The sequence below is a fragment of the Poecilia latipinna genome, unplaced genomic scaffold, assembly GCF_001443285.1.
Source record: "Poecilia latipinna isolate Pla-1442-1.1 unplaced genomic scaffold, P_latipinna-1.0 Scaffold40, whole genome shotgun sequence".
In the NCBI taxonomy this organism is placed as follows: domain Eukaryota; kingdom Metazoa; phylum Chordata; class Actinopteri; order Cyprinodontiformes; family Poeciliidae; genus Poecilia; species Poecilia latipinna.
In genome coordinates this window covers 245816-271516 of record NW_015112656.1, presented here as the reverse complement: position 1 = coordinate 271516, position 25701 = coordinate 245816, and the positions used below count along the sequence as shown (strand labels likewise).

The window sequence follows — 25701 nt, the reverse complement described above, 5'->3', positions numbered from 1 at the left end:
TGTGTGTGTGTGTGTGTGTGTGTGTGTGTGTGTGTGTGTGTAGAAGAACCTACTTGAAACATGTCTGTGTTGATGTCATGTGTGTACTCCACAATGACAGAGTGGCTCCGTGACAGTGTGTAGGAGATGCTGTGCTGGCTTTTGTTGCTGAGAGCCTGGCAACAGGAAGGTCAAAGGTCACTGCATGGTATTGTGATGTGTCCCACCTATATTTTTTGGTGGAGAAAGAACATTTTAGGGTAACTACCTTTGACACCAGTGGTGTTGAGACATTGTGGATAACATCCGGCTTGACCCCGTTGGCTTTAGGTCTCTTATAAAGGGCAAGGCGACTTCTTCTACGACCTTTGTCACCATTTGCCAGTGACCCATTGTGGCTGGGAGGAATAAGAACAAGAGATTTAATATGTAATACTACTATTGAGCCCAGTTCAATTCAGTTTATTTATATAGCACCAATTCACAACACATCTCAAAGCATTTCACAGAAAAACAGTCATTAGTCCAAAGTTGCTAAAACATAACAGGGTGAAAGCGATTCGAGTTCTGGCTGTGGTAAACTTAAATAGCTTAATTAAAAATAAATCTGGATGTTATATCATCTGTCCATCGTTTCTTATTTATACAAAAGATTTAGATTTAAAGGTTTAATATTTTGCCATTCCTACATTAATCACCTCCAGCCAGATACTGAATCTGAATGTCAAACACTGTAGTTGTTTTACATATCTGAATCATTGAAATAACTGTACAGTATGTCTCATTTTCAAATAATAAACTTCATATGTGCAAGCAGGAAAATTGATCAAATACCTTTTGATTATAGAAATACTACAAACAAAGTCAAATTAATCCTCAAACCTGCTAGTCACAGTTATTCCATTACAACATGCTTCCACTACAGAAATAAAACAACAATAACCTTAAGAATGAGTTATGGAAAAACCATCATCACTTCTACTGAATATAAGTTCAGATAAATTTACTCCCAACGTCCAAAATCACACACATCAGTTTAGTGGCAGCAGACTCAACCACCATGCAGGGATTCACATCATGGAACCTTTTCTGTCTTTCCCAGTTCCTCCTCCCAGTCAGCCCAGCATGTTTCCCTTCATCATCTGAACAGTTTGCTTCTTTATCTTGACCTATAATCTGAACCTGAAACTCATTTTGGTAACACTTTATTTGAAGGGGTGAGCATAACACTGTCATGAACATGAAGGAGTCTTCATGAATGTTTATGACTTTTGTTATAAAGTGTCATTCAGTTAATAATGACTCTTTTAATGCAAAGTTGACACTTTTAATTGACTTTTAATGCAACGTTTAGTGCAACTTTGAATTAAAAGTTGACTAGTGACAGACTAGTCAGCCACTAGTCAGACTAGTGGCTGACTAGTCTGAGTGACTAGTCAGCCACTCAGACTCGCTTCAAGAATTAGTCATGAGAAAAAGCGTTTGGTGAGAGTGTTCGCTGCACGACCTCACCCCAGGATGATGAGCTCGCCGTACTTGATGGGCTCCTTGTCCTCAGAAATGACTCCGTCGTGTGGCTGTGAGCTGGAGCCCAGAGGAGGGGAGGGCTGGCTCTTGTTGCAGGACGGGCGCAGCTCCAGAGATGGGGGGGGACACAGCGCCTCTGAGCTGCCCTTCAGAACCATGCCCACCGGCCACAACTGGGGCTCGCTGCTGAGGAGCAGGACACAGAGACGGTCACAAAATGATTCCTCCTTCTTTTGAAACACTACAAGCCTATTCACACACTCTGAATTCAGCTGCAAATGCAAATGAGAACAACATGATCATTGTAGGAACAGCAGCGGGACCTTCTGTCCTACACACACACACACACACGCACAGACACACACATTACTGAGTCACCTGGCTCCTCTGACTTCAGTTTGAGAGTCAAAGCTCAGTCCATGTGTCTGTGAACAGATTCAGTTTGGCTCTGAATGTCCAACACTATTAATAATCAGAAGTGGGCAAGACCACCTACACATGGAAAACAGAGCAGTGCAGAGCATCACAGAGCTCTCACTCTTTGTTCTCTCTTTGAAAAGGTTAGGTAACCATCCTGGGATTATTAACGGCACATCCCAAATTTGGGCATCCTCTTTGTTTTCTAATTCCCGGTCATTGTTGAGGAACAGTCTGAAGCCTTCAGGTGGAACCAGAAACACTAATAAAGGAGGTTTTGGACATGTGTCACACGCAGTGGTGGCTGTTTTACTTCAGAGAAACTCAGAGGATCTGGACGAATGAGACACACTTCTAAATAAAAAAAGAAACAGGGGAATTTACTGAGGGCTTATTTACAAACCATTACATGAAATAATTAGCCAGAGTTAACAACAGTGGATGATTGGCTGGGCTTTGAATGATAAATATTAAGTAGCAAATAACCAAGAAACTAATAGGTTGTTGTTCAAACATGAAATGATTTTCATAATGAGACGAAGTGTGTTTAAGCAGAGACATGGTGTCACAACCTGACAGCTTTATACTCTTCAGAAATACTTCCCAGCCTCCTCATCCTGATGCAGCAGGTTGAGGATCCAACATGTTCTTCAGGTATCACTTTGATTCTGAACCACAACATGAACGTCTTCTGGACTCAGGCAGAACAAGATGGCTGAAATCCTCACACTGCCCAGAACAGAGCAATGCTTTAGGTTAGACTGTTTCACAGGAGACCAGTCACCTTATTCCTCCTAGTATTTTGCTAAGTCAGAGCATGATCCAAAACATGTGGATCCTGTCAGACCCAACAGAACCTCCGTTCAGCCCAGGAAGGATCACTGGATCAATGGGTGGAGAGCCGGTCAGGGCTGAGGGATCTCCGGCCGTAACCACAGCAATCAAAGAGCACAGGCGGACGGACACGAAAGAATGAAGGCACTAAAATCTACATTTGTTTTTCTGCTCTTGCTGTAATTCTGACAGGTAGAGGACAAGCATCCTGAAAACAGAGATCTGCGTCTGTAGGCACCAACAGTAAAGGAGCCATTACTTTTAGATCAATTCAGTTCAGTTCATTTATATAGCTCCAATTCACAACAAACGTTTCAAGACACTGTGCAAAAAAAGTCATTTCAGTTCAAACACAATTTAATCCTAATTATTAGTCATTGGATTAAGTTCAGTTTATTATTCAATGTTTCTGTAAGGAAACCCAGCAGAGCATCAAGTCATTGACCTGCAGTGTTCAGTCATCCTGGATGACAACATAGAGACAATCACTCTGTTGAGTCGTTGACTTTACAGCAATCCCTCATACAGAGCGTGCATGTAGTGGCAGTGGAGAGGAAAAACTCCAGCTTTAGAATCAGCTTCTCAGGACTGTGGAAGAAAAACAGCATGCTGAATAAAAACCGTCTCCAGTCGAGCTTATCACAAAGAAAGCTTCAAGTCCAGATCAGATCAGAACCCTGGTGATAGACGGAATCTAAACTGACTGCAGTGATGACCTAAAGCCATCACTATAGCCACCATGATGCTACCAGCCCACACTGTTTGTTTAGTGAGGCATCTGAAAACAGGGAGAAACACGCCCCCTGCTGTTGGAACAGCGTTGGTTAGGTTGCACCGTTCTGATAGGCTGACTGTAGTCTGCATCACCTCTCCAACCTCGAGCATCAGATCTGTGCCGTCTGCAGGAAATGAGACAAAAAACTCAGTTTCCTGTTTTGGTTCAGTTTTGTAGAGAAAATGTTCAACAGACCAGAAGGTAACTAACACCAAACCTCAACTTAACCTTATCAATATAAGGTACACAGCTTACAATAGAACTGAGACACCTGACAGGAGTTTAAAGATTGTCTGTCTGTGATGACAGACTGCAGAGAGGAACTTAGTGAGGAGTTTTCTTGAACATCAGCATGACAACTTTGTAGGTAATACCAAATATTTCATGGAAATTTGGTTACAGAAAAAAAAGCCTTATTTCATCCAGTGAGCTCAGTTTGTCTCCCTGCTGTATTTCTCTGCTGCCAGCCTTTTTGCACAGTAAATATTCTAGCTGAGCTGAATAAATTCCAAATACTGTATGAGAGCAAAAGAAATACACCCTGCATAGTGGAGTGGATGTTGACAACAAGAGAACAGAGGGAGCAGATTTAGAGGTGGGAGTGAAAACAGGAGAGGTGGGAGGTCCAGGAGGTTCAGCTTTGGTGGGAAAAAAAAAAAAAACAGAAAAGCTTGAATCCATCTTTGGACAGAGATGATGGAAGAAGAGAAGAAGAGGAAGTAGAGTGTATGGGTGTGTGTGTGTGTTTGTGCATGTGTGTGTGTCCAGATTTGGCAGGCTGATGGATTGCCTGTGTTGTGCCCACCCATATTCTAACGAAGCCACAGTCCCACTGTGTGGGCAGGAAGCGACAGACATGGAGAAGCTGTCTGATGGAGGAAGAGGAGAACACAGAGGAAGAGTCTGCAGAAGCACAGAGGAGAAAGGCGAGCTCTCGCTCAAAAGCACAAAGATCATCTAGAGAACATTTTGATCCTTTTCATGTGATTTAAGTGGATTTATTTCCGTTAGCATCACTTCCTGTTTCATTTCCAAACATAATCTTCCTGCTAACTCCACCCACAGCTCCACCTTCACAGCACTCAGCCATCAGCTGCAGGTATTCATGGCTGCGGCCCTCACTGTGACCTTCAGAGCTTGGATCTTCTCTGCAGTTTTATGGCTGCTGCTTCTGCAAAGAACTGAGTCTAGAAGCATAGATCTAGATTTACCTCCCTTATAATTCCACATAAGCTTCCTACAGTAGATGATTGGCCAGTGGAGCCACTGCTCCTCTGATCCACCTCCAGGCTGATAGATGGAGAGTTTAACTTAACATTACTCTGCAGGATCTGACAGCAATTAAGTTCATGCCATTAATATACATCAAATATATCTCTATGTCTTCACTTAGCTTATTAATAAAAAAAAAAACTTCTTCAATCCCCATGATGTGATTATAAACATGATCTTCTTGTGAAATAAAATTATCTTACATCCAACCTGTGATACAGAGATGAGGAGTCTTCAGTCGTTCTTTCATTTGTCTTAAAGCTCATATCTACCTCTGATTTTTTACACAAGGGTTCTGCTGAGTGGATATGAGTAGTCAGTAGCTCAAATCCATTAGATCGGCTCATAATCCCACTCAGAATCAGGACTGGAAGATTCTGTTACTGCTGATCTTGGGTAACGTAGAAATAGTTTTTAGATCTCAGAACCCTCCACTGTTTCAGCATTTATGTCATCAGTGCAAATGGCAACATGGGAAAAAAATGAAATAAAAATGTTTTCATAGTTTGAGCAATGCAGTCTGAAGGAAAATTTTCCCATCTCAAAAATACAATAATAATTCCTCCTGATAATGATCAGGACCCATCTTTTATTAACATTAAAGATGGGTTAGATTTACTCTGATTTACCTTTTCATGCAAATCACTCACTGTGAAACTGAACATGTTGAGTGGATTTGATTCTGACCACAGTAACTGTCTCTTGTAAACGTACAGTGCTACAGAAGATAAAACTCTTATAAATCTAGTAAATATTACTCTGCATGCAGGCTCAGTTGTTCTGTTTTGCAGTGCAGTGCATGTTCCACCAGGGAGGAAGACAAACCGGTGCACCTCAGTGGTTTGACTGGCCGTTAGCTTCACAGGAAACCTTCTGAAATCTGCTCTCTTTATTGAAGCACAGTGTTAAATATGTGATGTACTGCAAGGAAATTCCACAGAATCTCCCTTTAGTGGATCCAGCTAATATTTTTCGGATTACGGAACATCATCCCGTTTCCTTTTTCCTTTCTCACCGTCTGCCGGGCAGGTGGGAAAGGTCGAAGGAAACAGAGGTAAATAGGAGGAGATAAGTTGATGATCTTCAGGAACAAATGATCAGGTTGTGTTTCGAGAGAATAGCTTTAGCTTCAACAAAACCTGTACAGCTTTTCTCCTTGTGTGGAAGAATTTCTCTATTTTGTCATTGTATTTCTGTCTGAGCTTTAAGTCCATATGAACCAATTCAGACACGACAGCACAAGAAAGGACAGCTGCATGATTTACACGGTCATGTAACAGTGTCTGTTGGCGCCTCGGTCCACTCCCTACTAAACCAGAGGCTCCAGCACTCCGTCTGCTGCCTCAGACACAGAACCAGTGGAGGAACCTTCTGCGCTCTGCCCAAGTTTTCAGGGTCAGAATTTCAGGGCTGCACTGCAGCAAATATTAGCTACTGTGTTCCCAGAGGAACCCCCGCCGTCATTCCACTTCCACAGCAGAATTGGTCCGGGCAACAAGTCCAAAACGGGTGAAATAAGCTAACATTATCAGATCATATTAAACTGCATTGTGAAGCAGAACTAGAGGGATCTGAATTAAAAAGGAACACTCTGTTACAGGGCAGAGTCTGCAGAGCTGAGGGTGGAACAGGTTGGCACACATTAGAGTAAATATGGACTAACTGAATGGATGTGTGAAGGTGTTTTCTGTTTTCAAGGTGGACTGAGGTCATCGTTGAAAAATCAGGTATACAAGTTAGAATTTTACTGTAAGTGTTTATAAATACACCAGGTCAAAAGTATACATACATCCCAGTAAAAATTAACAAACCTTCTGCAGCCATCACCTGCTGCTGGTCGAGTTCAAGTTAACAGAAATGGATTTATTTCCTGTTGGTCCAGCTGAGCTACCCTGAAGCGTTTGTTGTCCTGCTCTTTGTTTTCCAAAAAAAACAAACAAAAAAAACAAAAAAAACAAAGAGCAGGCTGAAGGATTTGCACACTTTGTACAATGACCCAGAAATGACCCACATTATGCATAATGCTGCCTTCACCATGTTTGGCAGCATCATGGTCAAATCTTCACATCAATTCAGTTGTTGGGCAACAAACAGCCTAGACATATACATCTTATTTATATAAATAAATATATAGTCAAATTAATGCAGTTATGTAGATAATTTCACATTGAAATACTTGCATTCAAACTTGACCCAACTAATGACACAAAGTTGAAGTTAGTGTATAATGCATACTGAAAACAATGTTTATCTAAAGAGGTCCAGCCGACTGCATCGAATTCATAACAATCCCTCCCAATTAACAAATACGACAACAGTGGATAGTTGGTTGTATTAATCCCTCAGACTGCGCAAGCATTGTGGACTCTCCTGTACCAGGAAGAAACCTCCAGCAGAAGCAGAACCTGGATCAGTGTGAGCAGCAAACAACTGGGTGTTTGAGAAGACAGAGCATGCACACAGAAACCACAGATCCACTGAAACCAGTCTGTTAGTGGTTTCATTAAAGAATAGCAACACAGCTTAACTGTTAGACTGTCAGGCGATAGAACAATCCATCATATGACGCTACTGCTACATAAAGGCAGCACTCGCTACTTTGATGCCTTTGTCCTGGAGATACATTATGAAACAGAAAGACAGAGCCAAGCACACCACAGAGAGAGGCTATGTTCACAGCAACAGCTCTGACAGTTAGTGAGCAAGGCAACTATACATAGTTAGCAAGCTCAGAGATAAATGTTTAGCCAACATGCTAATTCACGTGCCAATAAGTGGAATTGGACTATGAAAATAAAAATTGTTAATTTTAATATTATTATTATTATTATTATTATTATTATTATTATTATTATTACAGCGTGACTTTACAAGTGCCCCCATAACAAAGCAGCTTAGCTTGCTTATGCCTTACGCCGACTATGGAAGCAACAGAATCGTGAAGAGCAGTTCACAGCACCATGAACTCCTAGACCTGGGTGACCCTGAACGCATCACATCATGCTGTCAAAAACGGAATTCTCTAGAATCTAATGGAGATGCAGGCCCGGAGCAGCCAGAACCACGGCTCTGGATCTGATCTGACCTGCGGCTGGGAGCCAGCTTTTGTTTCCTCCCAGCAGGACAGGCTGTACATGAGTCATTACTCAGCAAACCGGGCTGTTTTGGAGCAGGAGCAAGAAGAAGCTGCCGCTACCTTGAATCTGCCATTTTGAGCTGCCGTCCCACCACGGCCTCTCCTCCTTCATCCACCCTGGAACCATCTAGAAGACAGGAAACACCTCAGCAGGCCGCCAATGCGCCACACAAGGGAGATTTATTTCGACTGAAAGAGCGTCCCTTCTCCACGTATTGTTCCCGCCTGCGGCGTCTGGCTGCGGCTTGCCTTTTCCCATGACAGCCTCCCTCTTCCTCCTCCTCAGAAACACAGTCAGACTGGGACCAAAGGCCGGACGAAAGCAAACAACCACAACAGGAAACCGACAACCCTTGTTCTGCCTCTCGATGGAGAAATGAAGCAGCATCTCGGGATGCTGGAGACGTGCGCAGAGCCCTGCTCGCACAGGGGACTCCATCACACACACACACACACACACACACACACACACACACACACACACACACACACACACACACACACACAGTACACCCTTACGCAAAAAACACACAGCTGATCAGCCGTACATACTGACGATGATGATGATGCTGATGCAGAGGTTCCCAGACCTGGTTCAGATCTCAGCCGTCACTAATACCGACACAACCCAGAGGATGGAGTGGAAAGGAGAGGCTGCTGAAGGAGCAGCAGCCCGCCAACAAAGAGCAGACAGCAGCCTCCATCACCTCCAGCAGCCTCCATCACCTCTATATCATCCTCTCACCAGCAGGAAAACACACAAACAAGCTCAGGCGGCCCCTTCCTGCTCCTGCGATTATTCTAAAGACATAAAGCCCCCAGCCGGGGGTCCGTACCAGCTGTCTGCCAGGGGAGGTCCAGTACCGGTTCGGTTCTGTGAGATTCCTTCTGCCGGTAGAAGAGAAGGCGGGCTCCGTCTGTTCCTGCACAGCCTGGATCAATACGAACCAGAGTGAGGAAGGATGAGAGGCAGAGGAGGATCAGGGCGTCAGGCGCGTCATCGCCTCCCATCAGGAGACACGTCCGCTGCTCCCGGATGTTATCAGCCAAACCCCTCCTTCCTACTCTCTCTCTCCCTCTCCGCTTCTGACATCCGTCCGGGATGAATAATGGCGGAAAACACCCAAGCAAGCAGCGTCGACTCTACGGGATCCCGATGTGGGACGTTTAAAGAACCGTCCGCAAACATCGGTGAAGGTCCGCAGTTCCATCATCTAACAACCCCCATGACCCCACCTACTCTCCTGGCTGCGACCGCAGAAAAAGACGCGTCAGCGTATAAACAGGCATAGCCAAAAGCCTGACACACACACACACACACAACTCTGGAACAAACCAGAGGTCAGTCCAGCACCCGTTTTACTGACTGACAGGTTAAGATCTGGTGAGTTTATTTTAGAGATGCACCGATGTGAAAATTTGCCCTGATATTGATATTCAATCATTTTTATTGCTGTTGTGGCCCATAACCAATATTTACTTACATTATATTTCATTACCCTTTCAAACACTTCAGATGATCTTGTTTCTTGCTGTTGGACATCTTGGATCATCCTTCACCGTAACTGAAATATTCTCAGGAACAGATTTAAAACTCATCTGTTCGTCTTTCATAGACATCAGTCTGGATGGAGGGTTTTGCTGGACTGACTCCATAACAAAACTGAAATTAAAGTTTGTTCCAGGATAAAAATCCAGTGAAAACTGATCATAATCTCAAGTGTCATTTCAGAAAATTCAACCTAGAATTATATTAAGCAAATTCCATCTTAGCACATTTAAAAACTTTTTTTCCCCATGCTGAGTGGCTTTCTGGATGTGAAATATCCACTATGTGCAGATGGAAATAATCCTCAGAGCAGGTCTGGATGTAGTGCATGTAATCCATGACAGATATTTACTACTTTAATGTAAGAAAACAGAGTACAGAGAGAAAACAATTCAAAAACACTAAACGGTACACATAAACCAAAAAGAGTGGACACTTCCTGCAGGTTGACGACTGTAGAGAGAAAAGCAGAGTTCTGACTAACATTTCTTGGCTTCACTGTTTCCCAGAGAAACGCTGCTGCTCCTCTTACTCTGTAAACACAGTTCTGGTCAGTTCCAGGGTGGTAACAGGAAGCCTCCATCTTTCCATGTCCAACACAACGGAGCACAACACTTTCCACCATCGTCAGAATCCCAGACAGTACCTGGTTGCTCAACTACGACTGGAGAGTCTCAATTCTGTTCTGAGGTCACTCAGTGTTGAAAACAGAGCAAATGTCCATGATGGTCCACTCAGTCCGTTCAGGTGGGCGAGTGTTTACGACTGGCTGGATCCTGAGGCAACATCTTCATCATCAGGTGGACAGGCAATAAAATCTGCCAACATGGAGGCCATCGCTTCATCATCCTGCTGGAGAACAGACAAACTCCAGTAATTTATCATCATATTCAAACATACAGAAAAACAAAGTCTGCTAGGAAACCTTCAGGTCTAGACCCAGAAACAGGCCTGCAACAATAACTAATGTTTCTGGGCAATTAATCATCCCAGAGGTTATCGTGATAAACGATAACATCGTTGTTTTGAGACAATTTGCCAGTAATGATAATAACGGCGTAATAAGGCAAGAACACATGCTCAAAGATCAATAAACTTTAAATTCTAATGAGCATTTAATACTGGAACTGGAAGTGGAAGAGATTTTAAATATAAAAAATAAATCAACAAAACAACAGAAACAATTAATAAATTGAGTTATGAAGTCTCTGGAAACAAAATTAACATAAAAAATGTTTATTTGAGACCAAAATTCCAGACTGAAGACTTTTAATATCCAGTTTTTGGTAGAAAAATGATAATGAAATTACAAATGAGTCTTCCTGACTACTTCCTGTACCACACATCCAGAGTCAAACCCAGTCCAGCTGCTGGACTGAGTGACTTTAATGTTTCAGTTCCAGCTGCTGTTTTATCCTCCATGGAAATATTTTTCACATCTAAATTTGGAAAACTTAGATTTAAGGTGGAATTTTAAAAGACTTATAAAAGAAGAAAAGTTTATTGAAAACATATACCGTAATAGCTATTAATATCGAAAACTTGTGAAATATGACCAACATTTATTGTTCTTTACCTTTTTCTTTTCAGGACTTGGTCCTCCTTCGTCCTCTATGTCATCCTCCTCTCTCTTCCGCTTCATCCTTTTCTCCTCCTCAGAATTACTCTCTTCTTCCTTTTCTCCTTCGGGTTTTGTCCATTCTGCTTGAGTTTCATATCCTTGCTGCGTGTCGGTTTGATCCTGTTGAGGATCATGAGGAGCAGCGGGAGTCTCCTCGCCTCCCGATGCTCCTGCTGCAGCTTCCTCCTCCTGCACAACGACTGGCTCTTCCTCCTCCTGAAGCTCCGCCTCCACTGCCACCTCTTCTCCCTCACCAGCTTCCTGTTCACGTTCAGCCACAGACTCCTGTGGAATGGGACGGAACTTTAGACGGAACGCTTGGCTTCCTGATCACAAAACGCTAAGAAGATAATAAAAACCTAACTGACACACTGAGTCCACCTGTTTTTTAGAATCGAGATTCCTCTGGAAGATAAACTCTGCAGCTGATGGACTTGTTCTATTTCAGAACGATGCAATGTTGTGACTGCAAGTATTAATGCTAAATGCTAACATTTGTCTGTTTTGTGTTGCAATAACCATTTAGTGAGTTTCTGTAGAATTTCTTCAAACTATGTAAACTGTTAACTTGAAGGATCAATAAGGAATTTAAATCTTAAGTCTTTTGGGAAAACTTGAGGCCAAGCATCTTAAAACTGAAGTAAGAACTAAGAAATTCCTGCATTTACAAGAAAACGCACGTGATGCAAGTCCATCTTTCAGTCTCAGTGATCTGCTAAAACTCTGGGCAGATTTAGATTTAAAATCATTTTTATTCAACCAAGAAGTTTGTTTCTGACTAAATGAGGCACATATTTTCTAAAAGACACTAAAAGAAAATAGTAACAGTTTGGAATTTTTTTTTTTTTTTTTTTTTTGAGAAATTTGGAGTTAAGGGTCACTGGGGTTACACAGACGTGTGTAAGAATCCAACTGGTCTTGCTGTTGCTCACTAGGTTTTTCCACATGATTTGTCGCATTTTGCAGAATTATTCTGATAATAATTTAAGTTTCTATAGAACTTAACTTAAAAAGGCTCTAAACAACAGAGGCTTCTTCAGAACCACTGGAACACTGACTGCTACAGCAGAGCCTTCCAATAACTCTTAGAAGAAAAGTGAATGACATCCCATGTCCCTGTGGGGGTCCAGGTCTGGAGCCTACCTGCTGACTGTGAGCGGTGGGCTCCTCCTCCAAGGCCCCGGTGGGCGGGTTCTGCTGGCGGTTCTGGTCCCACAGTGTGAGCTGGTCCTGAAGCTCCCCTGCTGCCTGGGCAGCCTCCTGGCTGCTGTCTGCCCTCTCCTCCAGCGCTCCTCCAGTGACACACAGGATCTGAGGCATGCTGGGGTCATCCATGCGCTCGCTGTCATCCTCCCTGTCCCCCCTGTCTCCCCCCTCCTCCCCGTCCCTTGCCTCTTCCAGAACTCCGATGCTCTCCACCTTCTGGACCTTCATCCTCTCCTCTCCAAACAGAGCTCTGCTGCTCTGCAGCTCCTCTATGCCCCCCTCCGGGTTAAACCCCGCCCCCTCTCCCTCTTCCTCTTCTGCTCTCAGAGCCTTCTCCTCCTCCTCCATGGTCACCTCCTCTGACTTGTCCTCTGATCCCTCCAGAGGAGGCATGTCCCCATCTTCATCCTCCTCTTCCTCTTCAAGCTCTTCAGCATCCTCATCAAAGTCCTCGTAGTCCTCCCCCTCATAAAAGTCTTCACTGCCTTCCTCCTCTTCCTCCTCCTCATCCAGACCATCCTCCTCGTCCTCCAGCTCTTCATCATCCTCCATGTCCTCTTCGTCTTCATCTTCATCATCAGTGCTGTTTATGTTGATGACGGCTGAGTCCTGGTTGCTGGGTGGAGCTGGGGGTGGGTGCTGGTGGAGGTGGCGGCCCTGCTGGGCCAGCTGGTTCTGCAGCTGCACCTGCAGCGGCATGGCCATGGAGCCAGGGGGTCCCTGGGGCCCCGGGGCCGGGGGCTGCAGCAGCATCTGCTGCAGCTGGGGCTTGACCGCCACGGGGTCCGCCAGGCCCCCAGCAGGAGGGGGGGCGGAGCCGGGGGTCAGTGACGTCACCAGGGAGACCACTGAGCCGCTGGAGGGGGGGAAGGAGTTGGCTGGGGTGCTGGAGGTGGGGACCAGATCGTTGGGCAGCGACGTCACGTCCAATGAGGCTGGAGCTGCCGTGCTGGGAACCATGGCGACAGTGTCTCCCCCTGGCAGGTTGGCACCAGCCCCCACCGCAGCAGACAGCAAGTTCTGGGAGCCAGGGGCCGGATCGTCCAGCTGGCTGTCGGCTCCCAGCATGCCTGGCGGGACGATGACCACGCTGTCGTCTGAGTCGCTGGCCAGAGAGATCTCCACATCCTCTGCCTCTTCTTTGTCGTAGCGGACAAACACAGGCCTCTGGCCATCCGGGAGCCCCAGCCCGGCTGGGTCCTGCTGTGGCTGGCCGTGGGGGGACAGCAGGAGGTCTCCAGGGGCCGAGGCGGGGCCCTGGCCCGGCAACCCTGGAACCAGGGACAGATGGTTCTCCAGAGAGACCAGCAGAGAGTTGGGGCCCAGGCTGAGCGGGTGACGGCCAGGGAAGGGTGGTCCGGGGGCGGGTCCGCCCTGCGGGGTGGGCAGGGTCAACCTGGGGGCGGGGCCTGGGCCGGACAGGACAGAGGGTGTGGGGGGGGGCTTCAGGGCAAGAGGGGGCAGTGGGAGGGCGATGGATGGAGTGCGGGGGTGGAGGAGGGAGTTACAGACGATCAGCGCCTCAGAACAGAAAGATGAAACCTGATGGGGGGAGAGAGGAGGCAGAGCGGTCAGTCAGCCTGAAACAGCTTCAAACAGCAGAGAGGAAACATCTGCTGATGGCTGAGCTGCACACCTGGACACCTGTGTCCAGCTGTGTACCAGTGTGGAAACCAGAGCAACGTTTCTCTCTCTCATCAGTTTGGTACCACTGTGGTACCTGAAAAAGACAGTTGATTGGCTAACCTTGAGGTTGCGGTCCAGGCGGCCATTGCTGAGGATGGACACGGCGCAGGTCAGAGGCGGAGGCCAGCATGGAGATGGGACAAGAACCAGGGCCAGCAGCAACCTGCAGGTTAACACAGGAAGAGGCTTTGGCAGAGAGGATTCTGGGAAACTGGATCAGACAAGGACAGACTGGGAACTTGGTGCAAACCTGGGAGGCTGATGGCAGGCACCGTTTAATACATCAGTCCAATAAGTGAAAATGTGTCCATGTTGATAGACAATATTTATTTGGATATTTTTGCCATTTCTGTTTCTTGAGGGAGGGTGGTGTGTTATGTGACAGATACAGCACAGGATTGTGGGTAGTTTATTTGAAGTAGAGAAACAATGTCAGTGGTGTGGTCATTTTTTCAATGTGTTTAAAGGGGAGGGAAATTATATAGATTTGTGTGTGTGTGTGTATATATATATATATATATATATATATATATATATATATAACTGATGTCCATATATTAAAAGCATTGGCCGATACTAATGAAGATATATCAGGCAATAGCATTTGCATCCAATGAAATACTATGTATAATATTGTATTTATTTGGCCATTAAAACAGATAGTTTCCTATTCAGTAGTCATAAAGTGTTGACTCATTCTGGACATGTTTTTTTATTTATTTTTTTTAGACGTACCTGTAGAGTTGACGGCGGGTCAGGGCGCTGCTGTACTGCCCACTGACGCCCCCTACAGACTCACATGCAGCAATGCTGCTCGTCTGCTGCTGCTGAAGGCGCACACACAGCGGCAGCACCACCTCATGGAGGCGCTGCAGGCACAGACAGGGAGAGAGAGTCTGAGTGAGGGAGGAAATCCACCTGGCTACCACAAACATCATCCCAGCTAAACGTTCATTTCTCTAAAACACCTTCCATTATTCCAGATAGTATATATAAAAGAAAACAAAAAAAAAGTCCTCCCACCCCCTGTCAGCCCTGACTGGAGGCGCTGGAGCAGAGAGCCAATGATTCCAAGGTCACTCCAGCTGGCACAAGTTTGATAACACATAAAAAAATTATTACAGCTGCAAAAATTAACCCTAAGGCTCAAAATAATCATTTAAGATAGTTTATTGATGACCAGAATATTTTTAAGACATTTGTTGTAAAAGATAAAGAACCGGGGGAAGGACTGAAGCGGTAATATGATACCTCTGAGATCAAAACTTGTGAATTATCAGGAAATGAAGAAGTTGTCAAACGTGTGACTGCATGTTGGGTCAGAGTCCATCAGACCCAACCTGGACACAGCTCTTGGTTCAGATATCAGGCTGACCACTAATCCGTCCACAGATCCAGTTGTCACGATGTTGGGTTGTTTGATTTTATGTGAAAAGTTTAAGCCAACACATTTTTATATACTGATGCTTCATTAATGCTTAAAACTGTTTAAAATTGCCACCATCTCGTGTTGCTAACGTCACAAAACTACTAGTTTAGCTGTTTGGCTTCATCTTCCTGTCAGCTTCAGTTGGAGAAGGATCGACTTTCACAGCAACATTAAACTTCTTCCTTTGAAGAATATTTTAATGTTTTAGATCAAACGTTTTGTTCGGCTCATTCTGAAACTTATTATGGAATTATCAGTCTTTTAAAAATACTCCTGAAGACAAAACTTCTTCAGATGTAACTTCAGACTAGTAAATAGATTAACTTGACCAAAGCCAACATGTTGCAGTCCTAGCAGGTTCTTACTTTGTGTATGTCATTCTTTAGAAGTGTCCCACTGGTCTGTATGATGCGTCTGAGAACTGGGAAAAAAAGGAAACAGCTCAGAGCCTGTGAGCAGAACAGAACCCGACCCGATCCATGCTCTGAAGCGGAGGCAGCAGCTGACCTTTTAGGGCTGACAGGCAGGTGTCCTGGTTGGAGCCCGGGTCTCCTTTCCTCTGGAGCGACGCCCCCACCGGGTCGGCCATGACCAGCTGCTTCGTCCTGCGAGGGCCGGGCTTCCCTCCAGGAACCACATCAGCCGACAGCCCCGCCCGCAGCTGGAGGAGACCTTAATCACTGCCTTGTTTCATCTCAGATTTCTTCGTTCAGTGTGCAAACTCGTTTTACCTTGACAGATTCTGCTCCGGGCATGATGTCGGCCAGCAGGTGGGTGAACAGCAGCTCTGCGTGGCTGGAGGCTCCCTGGAGGACGTTAGCTGAAGCTCCAACAAGCTGCAGCCACAGCTCTAAGGTTCTGTACACAGAGACCCGCACCGAGCTGCAAAAAACAGTCCAAGAGTTAGATACTGCCAGCTCACACTGTACTTGCAGCTCACAGATCCACACCAGGATCAATGCAACCATCTCTGAATATGTGTGATATAGAAAAGACATTCTGTCCAGCAGTCAACTACAAGGCCAGAAAACCAACGAGGAACGAAGTATTCAGGGTACCTGGGAAAATGAACTGGTTTTATATCTCAGACTGTTTAACTCTCCATGATAAACTTCATAGATATCCAGGAAAATCATTACGGGGCTGGACCTGAACCTGGCTGAACACTGCCAGAGGAATTTAGACGCAATTTAAAAAAAAAAATTAATTACTTAAATGGAGGAACCTGGAAACAATCTGAACTGTGATGACAGAAACAACTTAACAATAAGGAACAAAATTATTCTAGTATTAATCTGTACAGCTCTGAAAAAATATGTTAAGCATGAGAATAAATTCATAATACTGAGAAAAAAATTAATTGGATGAGAAATGAGTCGTTAAAATTGGCATAGTACTAGAAAAAGTAATAATGCAAGAATGAAGTCATGATAATAGAAAAAGGAAATAGCAATTTTATGAAAACTACATAAAAAATAATAAAAATTGAAATGAAGAATGTCGAGCATCTTGTGAAATTATACTTTGATATCAGCTTTACCATTAGGACATAATTAATGCTTATAATACATCAGCATCAAGTTATTATGAGCAGCAGGACTCTGATGTAGAAACAGCAGAGTCTGTTTGGAAAAACAAGCCGAGCTGCTCTGGTCCTGATAACTCAACAAAACATCTTTATTCTACTAATATTATTAATTTATTGTCATAATATGACAACTTTGTTCTATTGTTCGTAATTATAAAAATAATAGCCTCAGTCTGGCCCCAATACTCAGTCTTTTCTCTGTTTCAGCTAAAGTAGGGTAGATTTAGAGTGAATTTGACTCCACAGCAATAAACAGGATTCTGATTGGTTGTTTGTCTCCATTTCCACATCAGAAGAAGCCTGTTAATCTGGACATAATACGTTCATGAGGAGCGCTGAGGCTGAGCGTACCTGTAGGCTCTCTGCTGACCAACGTTAGCTTCAGGTAAGGCCGTCCAGGCACACAGCGTCTGAGAAAACAGCCTCTGGATTACAGCAGCGTACTGCACCATGCCGCTACGCACTCTGAAACACACATCATCACCTTTACACCATCAGCTACACTCCACTCTTTAATACAGAATATATCTCCAAATGTTGTGATTAAGACTGATGGTGAAAATAATTTAAGAACTGATTTTATTTTTATTTACAAAAAATTTGAAAAATTCACCAAACTCCTCTGAAGATCAAGGTAGAGGACAGACAGGAGTGTGTGAGTGTTTGTTTATAATGTCTTGTTGGGGACCATTTTCCTGACACATACTACACTGTGGAGACCCACTGCTCCTTGTGGGGACCGAAGCCTGGTCCCCACACGGAGACCGACCACAAGGGGAAACACTGTTTTTGGGTCAGGGGTTAGATTTAGGACTAAGGTGTGAATTGAGTCTTGGTTAAGGTTAGCATAAGGGTAAGGTTTAGGCTGTAGAAATGAATGGAAGTCAATGGAAAGTCCACACAAAGACAGCCACGCAAACATGCATGTGTGTGTGTGTGTGTGTGTGTGTACTCACACTGTGATAAGCTCTGCCAGCACCTCCAGAGTGATGATGTGAACACTGGGGAGAACCAGCAACCTCAGGCTTCCATCTGCTGTTAAACTCTGACAAACATGAGGTGATCAGAATCAATCCGTTAGCTTAGCATCAGGAAGGCTTTATGTTTGAAATATGTTTAACATATTTCTCTCAGCTGTTATGGTTGTTGGGTTTTTAAGTCTTATGTTGAGTTGTTTCATTGATAAGACAGCACCAAATCTACCATGAATATTACTGAGGCTTCGTCTCCATGTTTAGCATCGGTTTGTCTCCCTGAAACAGGATCAACCACGTTCAAATTAGATTTGACTCCATTCTCCTCACAACTCCAACCTTACGAAAAGTTGACATCTTATGTCAACATCTCCAAACTAAACTGCAACTACAGTCTATCCACAGAGTATGAAGACAGCACAGGAACACTAAGTACATGACCCACCTGATCACTGTTGATCCAGCAGAGATCAAGCCAAATTACAGAAGTTAGTAGAAACGTAGTAAACCCAACAGGCTGTGGAAACTTTAATGTGAGTTTACTTACTGTAAAAAAATCACCACAATATCTGTTCACTTTATGCATCATTCCTGTAGCAAATGTGTGTGTGGCCTTGTTTTGATACAGTGTAGGGACCATTTTTCCTACAAATACTATGAGTTAGGGCTTAGATCAGGACTAAGGTAGTTTAGGTCAGGCTTAGGGTTGGACATGTACTGGTAATGGTTAGGTTTAGGATGTGGAAATAACTGACAAAATGAATGGAAGTCAATGCAAAGCCCTTGTGAAGACAGAGAAACATAGTGTGTGTGTGTGCGTGTGTGTGTGTGTGTGTGCTCACCGTGCTCCTGGAGTTGACAGCAAGCGCTCGGCACACCAGGTTGAGGATGGGTCTGATGGGCAGTTGTACGGCTGAAGCAGGATCCGCTCTGATAAGAGGAACACATCCACAAACATCTCTCTCATGACCACTGCTCCTTAGTCATGCTCTATGTTTTCAAAGTATTTTAATGTAGTGTGACTGAAACATTTATACTGCTGGTTATGTCAAACTAATCATGTCTATCAGAAAATCATTTGGGCATTTTAATTCCTTAAAGTATAACCAGGTCGCCAGTAATTTCAGACCCAAATGTATTTCATACTGATGTATGAAGTGCTGCCCTCGGCCTCAGGGTCAGTGTTTCCTACCGGAGTGTGTGTTTCAGCGCCAGGCAGACAGCTGTGTATCTATGCTGCAGCTGCAGAAGAAGGAGCGGATCCGTTTGATCAAGATGAGGAAAGGGCAGCTCCACACCCGGACCCCGATACTGAACTGCTTCATCTGAGAGACCAACAGAAATCACCCCACGCACACATTTAAAAATAAATCACAGCTATGTGGAAGATGGAACACAACATCACCGACCAAAGACTCTACCTGTTTCAGAACCTTGGTAGATCTGAGCCAGAATGCCATTGGCTGAGGCCAGCAGACATTGAATCTGATTGGTCCATCCTTCAGCTCTGCTGGTCCCCACCGACCTGTCGGCCAGACCCCCCAGACAGGGCAGGTGGCTGTAGCCCTGACAGGCCATCTGAGAGGAAACACAGTGGCAGAGAGCATGGTAACCAGGTAACCAGGTAACCAGGAGAGGAGACAGTTCAGCTTTAGCCAGGGAGACGCACCTCTTGAGTTTTCCTGCTTGTGCTGTCCATTTTGGAGAGGAAATAGGCTCCTAGTTTGTCCTTCAGCAGAAGGAAAAGTCAGCATGAGTCAGATGAACAGTTTTTGTTCAACATACCAAACGACACGCAGCAAAGCTAAACAGTCAGTAGGTCTGAAGGAACCAGAGCAACTGGGATGCCTCACCTTAAGGGAGCCGCAGGCTCTGGGGTAGTAGACCATACAGGCTCTCATCCCCTCCATGGCTGCAAGCTCACACTGACACCACAAACACAACATCATCATTTCCCTGACCCAGAAGTTGCCTCTTCACATCATCTGCTTTGTAGCAGGGAAAATTCAAACATTTCACATGTGCAGTGCAATAAAGACGGGAGATCTCTCCTGAGTCACCTCGGTCTTCAGGCCCAGGAGTGACGTCAAGATGCCGAGGATGGAGTTGAGGCCGACCTCCCTGGCCAGCTCTGCTAGCTGACATGAGTACTGCAGCAGGTCCTGCAGGATGCTGACCGCCAGCTGGATGCTCTGACACGGAGCCTGGGACTGCAGCAGAACACAGCATTGGAAGGTTTAGGTCAAGATTTAAATGTGTTCACAGAACAGATGAATAATAAAGAACTGCATCCACTTACAATATACGAGGGCAGGTTGATATGACCCATCATAAATGTTCAAATAATGTAAAATATATGATCTGAATGGTATGATACAGGGTGGAGCATTCCGGCCGTCACTCAAGTCTGCAGAAGGTTTTTAACCTCTCTGCACAGTCACTGTTGTTTAGTGAAAATCTGCTTTTTAAATCCTCTAAATGGGAAATAGTTTTCTCAACACCTCTCCCACTAAAGTCTAAACCAAACCACATGTTAGGAAAAACAACCTTTCGCCTGGTCAGGATATCTCATTCCACCACAGACACTTTGTGGCTTTTAGATTATTTACATTTTAAATGTTGGTAATCATCATCTGTATTCTCAAAAGCAGCATAGATTTTACTTTTACTCCTGTTATCCAGTGCCGTTATTCTGTTACTATTAAATGTTTGAACTTGGAACAGCTGATGACTGTGTATTTCCGAAGGGCTGCATTGCATTGTGGGAGAACGGTTCAACCGCAATGAGGCACTTTTAAAGCGACCAACCTGACATTTCAACTAAAAATGTAAAGAGCCAAGATTTTTCAAAGGAGGAGATTATATTTCATGTAGCTGAATAAGCCAAACAAACAAAGCAGGACATGTTAAAGTTTAGTATTATTTGCAGACACTTATTAAAATAAAATAAAAAAACACTGGAAAGAGCAGTAACAAACTCTATAAAAACACATTCATGAGTTTCCTGAAGAAACAGAGCTTAGAACTTAGAAAGTGAACACATGAATGTCTCCTCTTCTCTCTGTGTGTGTGTGTGTGTGTTCGTGTTTTACCTGGATGACCTGCTGCAGTGAGCGGAGCCAGGACAGGCAGTGCTGCTGGAACAGATCACTGGAACTGTCTTTAACCAGCATGGACAGCAGACACAGCCCCTCGAACCTGCTCAGACAGGAGCACACAGACGACCAGGTCTCCATCACTGTCGGCTCATAACCAACATAAAACTTTATGCTTTTCACCTCTGATCATACTTATGCACTGCTTTGCTGTAAGTATTGGATCCCTCCTCCAAATGAATAAACTGGTGTTCGGATCACTTCGTAGGACGCTAAATAGTAATTAAATGTCTTTTCTACTCAACAAGCCACACTTATCTGCTAGTAGCAGTGAGTGGGAAGGACGGCAGGGTACAGCTGACCTTCAGGTCAGCTATAGAACAGTGCAGAGGGCTGCATCACCCTGTTCAGATAAAAGCAGCAGATGCAGTCCGCCTGACCTACTGTCCCCAGGTGGACATGTCCACTGAAACGTCTTCCTTTCATGACACTTTATCACGTTAGTAGGAACATCTGACGCCAAAAGCCAATTGTTGGGAGTTGTGTGTGTGCGTGATAAGGCAATATAGTGTAGATAAACGCACTTTAAAAGGACTGAGCCTTTTCTGTCATCTTGACCGCTCAGAGCACTTCACACTAGAGGCACACTCACACACATTTACAGGCGACTCGGTGGTAAATCCTTCCAAAACACCTGGGATCCATCCTACAACCGAAGCTACAGTAATTTGAGAGCAGCAGTTTATCCAGACAGTCAGCTCTGCTAAGGCTTGAGCATCATACCTAGTGTGGTGAGAAAAGCACCGTCCTCACCTGGTTTTGCTGGAGCTCAGTTTAGCGTTGCTAAATCCCACGAGCCCCGCGACATCGCTCGCGCCCTGCAGAGATAAACACGCAGGTTTTAAACCCATTTCACCACAAACAGCAGCAGCAGCCTGTGAGGCATGGCAGCTCTCCTGCCGCAGGAACAACAAAGGCTGGAGCAGCTTCAGCCACAGTAAGCTAACAGAGGCAGGCTGGGCAGCAGGGCTCCGCCACGGGCCGCAGGGTTACCTGGGTGGGAAACACGCCATGTTCCCTGTAGTTAGCCAACACCTCGGACAAATACTCTGGACGCTGTTCCTTGAGGACCGACACTAGACCCTCTGTAAGCCTCATAGCGGCGGTGCCATGCATCCAAGCAGAGGTAGCCATTTTCCCCTCACCGCCAATGTGACGTCACTATTGTGCGGCCACGTTTCGCTGTCGTCAATATTTCGCGCTTACCGCAGAAAGACTAAAGTGGATGTTTGTTGGCGTATAGAAGGCTGCTGTTTTCTTCGTTGTATTAAGTTTGGTTCATTGAGCGCCTTCCTAACCCGGATGGCGAACGAGCGGCTCCGAATCCTGGAGGATGTGGAGAAGGATATCGCGGTGGTCCTACAGTGTGCTGGTGAGGAAACTGTGCTTTCGCTGCTTTTGGAGTTTCTTGTTTTCCTCATCGAGAAAAGTGGAAATAAATACGTCACTGTTGTGAAAATATACAATATATTATCAATTAAAAACAAGAAATGTTGTTATCACTAGTCATTGAAGATGCTCAGTTAAATCTTTGGATATAAATCATAGATGCGACAACAACCTAATTAATTTTTCTTCAAGTTCAACACCTGGTTGTTCGAGTTTTGTGTAAATTACAGAAAACCTTCATTAAATTATAGTTATGTATTTGAATGACTAAATAACTGGTGGTGAAAAAATGAAGAATGACTCTCTATGTTTAAAATAGTGAAACATCTCAGTCAGTCAGTCATACTTAGTCATACCGCTGCTCAGAGCTGGAGTTCTTTGGGGCTGGGGTCTAAGTGAAAACAGCGGCCAGATAAGCTTCCTGGAATGGTTTAATACCACCATAAACCTTTAGATGGATTGTGATTAGGACCGCTTTCTTTTTGGGATTTGATGATAAGCTTTTCTTGAAGAAAGGTTGTAACATTTGCTCATTTGCTCAGCTACTACAAACAGGCTTCTGCTGCTGTTTGTGGTGAAATGGCTTTAAGAATCCTGCCTAGGACAGTTAAAATGTTTAAAGCATCTAAAATGCCATTACTCATCTGTCCGTTTCCTGTAATGACGGCCATCTGCCCTGACAGACCAACACACCATGAGGACTTGACCCACCGGAACCTTGCTTCCTTCTGTATCAGTATCAGCCGATATCGATGCGATACATAAAACTGGGCCGATATGATGAAGGGACATTTATTCCAATTTGTTTCTGGAGGGGCAGGGTGGATGTTGGTCATGTGACAGTGATAGTGATGCAGCAGGATAGCGGACTGTTTAACTGAAGCAGAGAGGCAGGGTGAAGTCAGCGTTGTGCTCCTTTTTTTCCAAAATGTTGAAAAGGTGGTGAAATGTTTTTAATATCTGCAAGTATCAGCCTTAAAAGCAATATGAATATCAGATATTGACATCAGCCCAAATTTCCATATCTGCACATGCCTAATTTTCTCTCATTATATTATGTGCACAGAAAGTCTCAGAGCTTTGGGCCAGAGCCTAAAGAAGAGAAGTTGGTAGACACCAGCATAATAATAATGTAAAATCAACTTAATATTATAAGACATAATGAAGTTTGTTTCTGTACAGGTGGATAAATAATTCCATATGTTATTTTAATAATCTGATGATCTTGATAAGGGCAGGTTTGTATTGTTGTGTGTTAGGAAATCAGTTCAATTGGTCGAGCTAATATTTACTGTACATTAGCACTGATTGTTCTGACTTTTTACTGCTTGTTCCAGCAAACAAAACGCCTTTCAAAATATTGTAAAAATTAAGGAATTGTTAGTCATTACTTTTGATGAAATTATATATTTGTTCAAATTACTTGTTTTTAAGACTTAATATAAAACATTTGGTATTTGGGCTGACTTTGGACCCGACTTGGAATTGTCCTGCCTTCACGAAACTTGAGACCAACTTGTAACTAACTTGGAATAGTTACTAATGCTGCTCATTAATGTTGGTATTGTGATGCTCCTTTCATAAAGTAGCAGTGAATTTGGGTGTGGTCTGCTCACTGTAAACTTGGATTGATTTCTTCCATCTGATCTTTTCCTTTGATGGCAGGAAACATTGTTCTGGAACTCTCCAAAGACAAACACAACGCCAGCTTCCTGGACAGGCAACTGGTCCAGTTCCAGACGTCAATCAGTCGAGTGGAGAATGAACTGGGTGCCCAGATCCGCTACCTCACACAGGTCAGAAGAAGAAAACTTGTTGCCTTTGGTCCATATACTGCTCAGTCTTACCCAGGGTGTCAGTGTCTCCTGGCCCTGGTCATATTCTTATGTTTGATGAAAATTTATTTGAATGTTTCTGTAAGTGTTAGCATGCTTTGGTGCACAGCTTTCTGCACTGGATTCTGCAAAGTATGACCTGACCTACCAATACTGCGTTTTTGTTTTTTATATATATATATATATATATATATATATATATATATATATATAATATATGTGCGACAGACTGGCGACCTCTCCAGGGTGTACCCCGCCTCTCACTTTACTTTTTTGTAAAGTCTGTTTAGACAACATTTGTTGTGAATGTACTCTATATAAATAAACTGAATTTATTGTTTTGGCCAATCACTGATGTCCCAAAATTAATTAAATCTGGCCCAATTTATTAGTGCACTCCTTATGATAATACCTCCAGAGTTCTGAAACGAATTTCCAGCTCTGGTTTAAAAACAATCATGTCATTATTGTAAGCAGCCCAGCCATGTTAACGTTGTTTTCCTCCCACCAGGTTGCTACTGGTCAGCCACACGAGGGCTCCACTTACTCAACCAGGAAGGACTGTCAGATGTCACTGAACAGAGCTGAGTATGCAAAGGTCAAGCTGGGAGAACTGGGTCGGACATGCGAAGCCATGCTGGAGCAGCAGCAGCAGCAGCAGATATGACAGAACAGAGGCCACATGTCTGCCAGGTGTTACCGTGGTCACCGGGTTCACAGCAGCAGCTCCCTGTGTTGGGTGGGGACTGTGTGTCAGTGGTGTTCCACAGACGGTGCTTAAAACTGTTGGAGTGATACAAACCAAGACGCTGGACTAAAGGCAGGTTTCTGATTCATTAAGTAGTGGTATTTTTTTTAAAAACATAAAACTTTCATTTTGTAATTGTAATTTTATGTTATGCAACATTCAATAAACTTGTAAATTTCAGTACATCTCCTACATCCAAGTCTAAGTTCCAACAATTCCTTTCTTGTGGGAGGGATTGCAACATCAGCTGCTGGCTGAGAACTTCCTGTGTTCAAGTGGTTCTCACCTCAGTAAAACTGAAATATGATCTTGGTGAACTGTGGTCTGGTTAGGTTTTTATGTTTCTTGTTACAAGAAAATGTAATTTGAGGAAGGGAATGGGGGAATCATTAAATCTTAATCAGCACTGAATAATTGACTGACAGTGTAATTAAGTGTTACATTTTTACAAACAAGTTGCAGTTTGAAGTTGGAATCATAAATAGGTCTGGCTTCAAAATCCAGTATGGCTCACATATGATGAAAATTGTTTGCAAATACAAAATGCAGAGAAATTCATTATTTTACTTAAAGCGTGGCCA

General features: G+C 44.1%; 3 protein-coding genes across 9 annotated transcripts in view; 1 reads left to right on the top strand and 2 right to left on the bottom strand.

The window, feature by feature from the left end:
* Positions 1-9721, bottom strand: part of peli3 (pellino E3 ubiquitin protein ligase family member 3) — a 19467-nt gene extending 9746 nt beyond the window's left edge. For 2 of the 6 annotated variants that reach the window (XM_015046768.1, XM_015046759.1), the window contains exons 1-4: positions 8001-8406; positions 1492-1692; positions 248-377; positions 54-155 (exon numbers count right to left, since the gene is read on the bottom strand). In XM_015046768.1, coding sequence (XP_014902254.1) covers positions 54-155; positions 248-377; positions 1492-1692; positions 8001-8014 — 447 coding nt within the window. In that variant the 5' untranslated portion in view covers positions 8015-8406. Of the gene's footprint in view, positions 1-53; positions 156-247; positions 378-1491; positions 1693-8000; positions 8407-8492; positions 8757-8776 lie in introns of those variants that run through there. The other 4 variants (XM_015046788.1, XM_015046794.1, XM_015046800.1 and 1 more) reach the window with 4 other exon arrangements.
* Positions 9722-9811: 90 nt separating this feature from the next.
* pelp1 (proline, glutamate and leucine rich protein 1) lies at positions 9812-22296 on the bottom strand. Of its 2 annotated transcripts, none has more exons than XM_015046738.1 (19): positions 22142-22296; positions 21902-21966; positions 21086-21191; positions 20054-20203; positions 19847-19918; positions 19663-19722; positions 19415-19571; positions 19186-19318; positions 18836-18923; positions 17976-18064; positions 17371-17484; positions 16163-16313; positions 15939-16092; positions 15797-15852; positions 14738-14871; positions 14063-14165; positions 12254-13858; positions 11066-11395; positions 9812-10341 (listed from the first exon to the last, which is right to left on the bottom strand). In XM_015046738.1, the coding sequence occupies exons 1-19, from the start codon at positions 22280-22282 to the stop codon at positions 10249-10251; spliced, it is 3801 nt and encodes a 1266-aa protein (XP_014902224.1). In that variant the 5' UTR covers positions 22283-22296; the 3' UTR covers positions 9812-10248. The 2 variants fall into 2 exon arrangements, with proteins under 2 accessions (XP_014902224.1, XP_014902232.1); XM_015046746.1 differs by having other exon boundaries at positions 9812-10338.
* On the top strand, positions 22234-25313 carry med11 (mediator complex subunit 11). The gene is made up of 3 exons (XM_015046828.1): positions 22234-22520; positions 24203-24333; positions 24884-25313. Exons 1-3 carry the CDS (start codon positions 22259-22261, stop codon positions 25037-25039), a joined length of 549 nt encoding a protein of 182 aa, XP_014902314.1. The 5' UTR covers positions 22234-22258; the 3' UTR covers positions 25040-25313.
* Positions 25314-25701: the final 388 nt, after the last annotated feature.

Coding starts and splice junctions, on each gene's coding strand:
- med11 (XM_015046828.1), top strand. CDS start 22,259: ATGCATCCAAGCAGAGGTAGCCATTTTCCCCTCACCGCCAATGTGACG. Junction 22,521..24,202: donor GGTGGTCCTACAGTGTGCTG/GTGAGGAAACTG, acceptor CTTTGATGGCAG/GAAACATTGTTCTGGAACTC. Junction 24,334..24,883: donor AGATCCGCTACCTCACACAG/GTCAGAAGAAGA, acceptor TCCTCCCACCAG/GTTGCTACTGGTCAGCCACA.
- pelp1 (XM_015046738.1), bottom strand. CDS start 22,282: ATGGCTACCTCTGCTTGGATGCATGGCACCGCCGCTATGAGGCTTACA. Junction 19,319..19,414: donor CTACCAAGGTTCTGAAACAG/GTAGAGTCTTTG, acceptor TTGGTCTCTCAG/ATGAAGCAGTTCAGTATCGG. Junction 17,485..17,975: donor CTGGCAGAGCTTATCACAGT/GTGAGTACACAC, acceptor TGTGTGTTTCAG/AGTGCGTAGCGGCATGGTGC.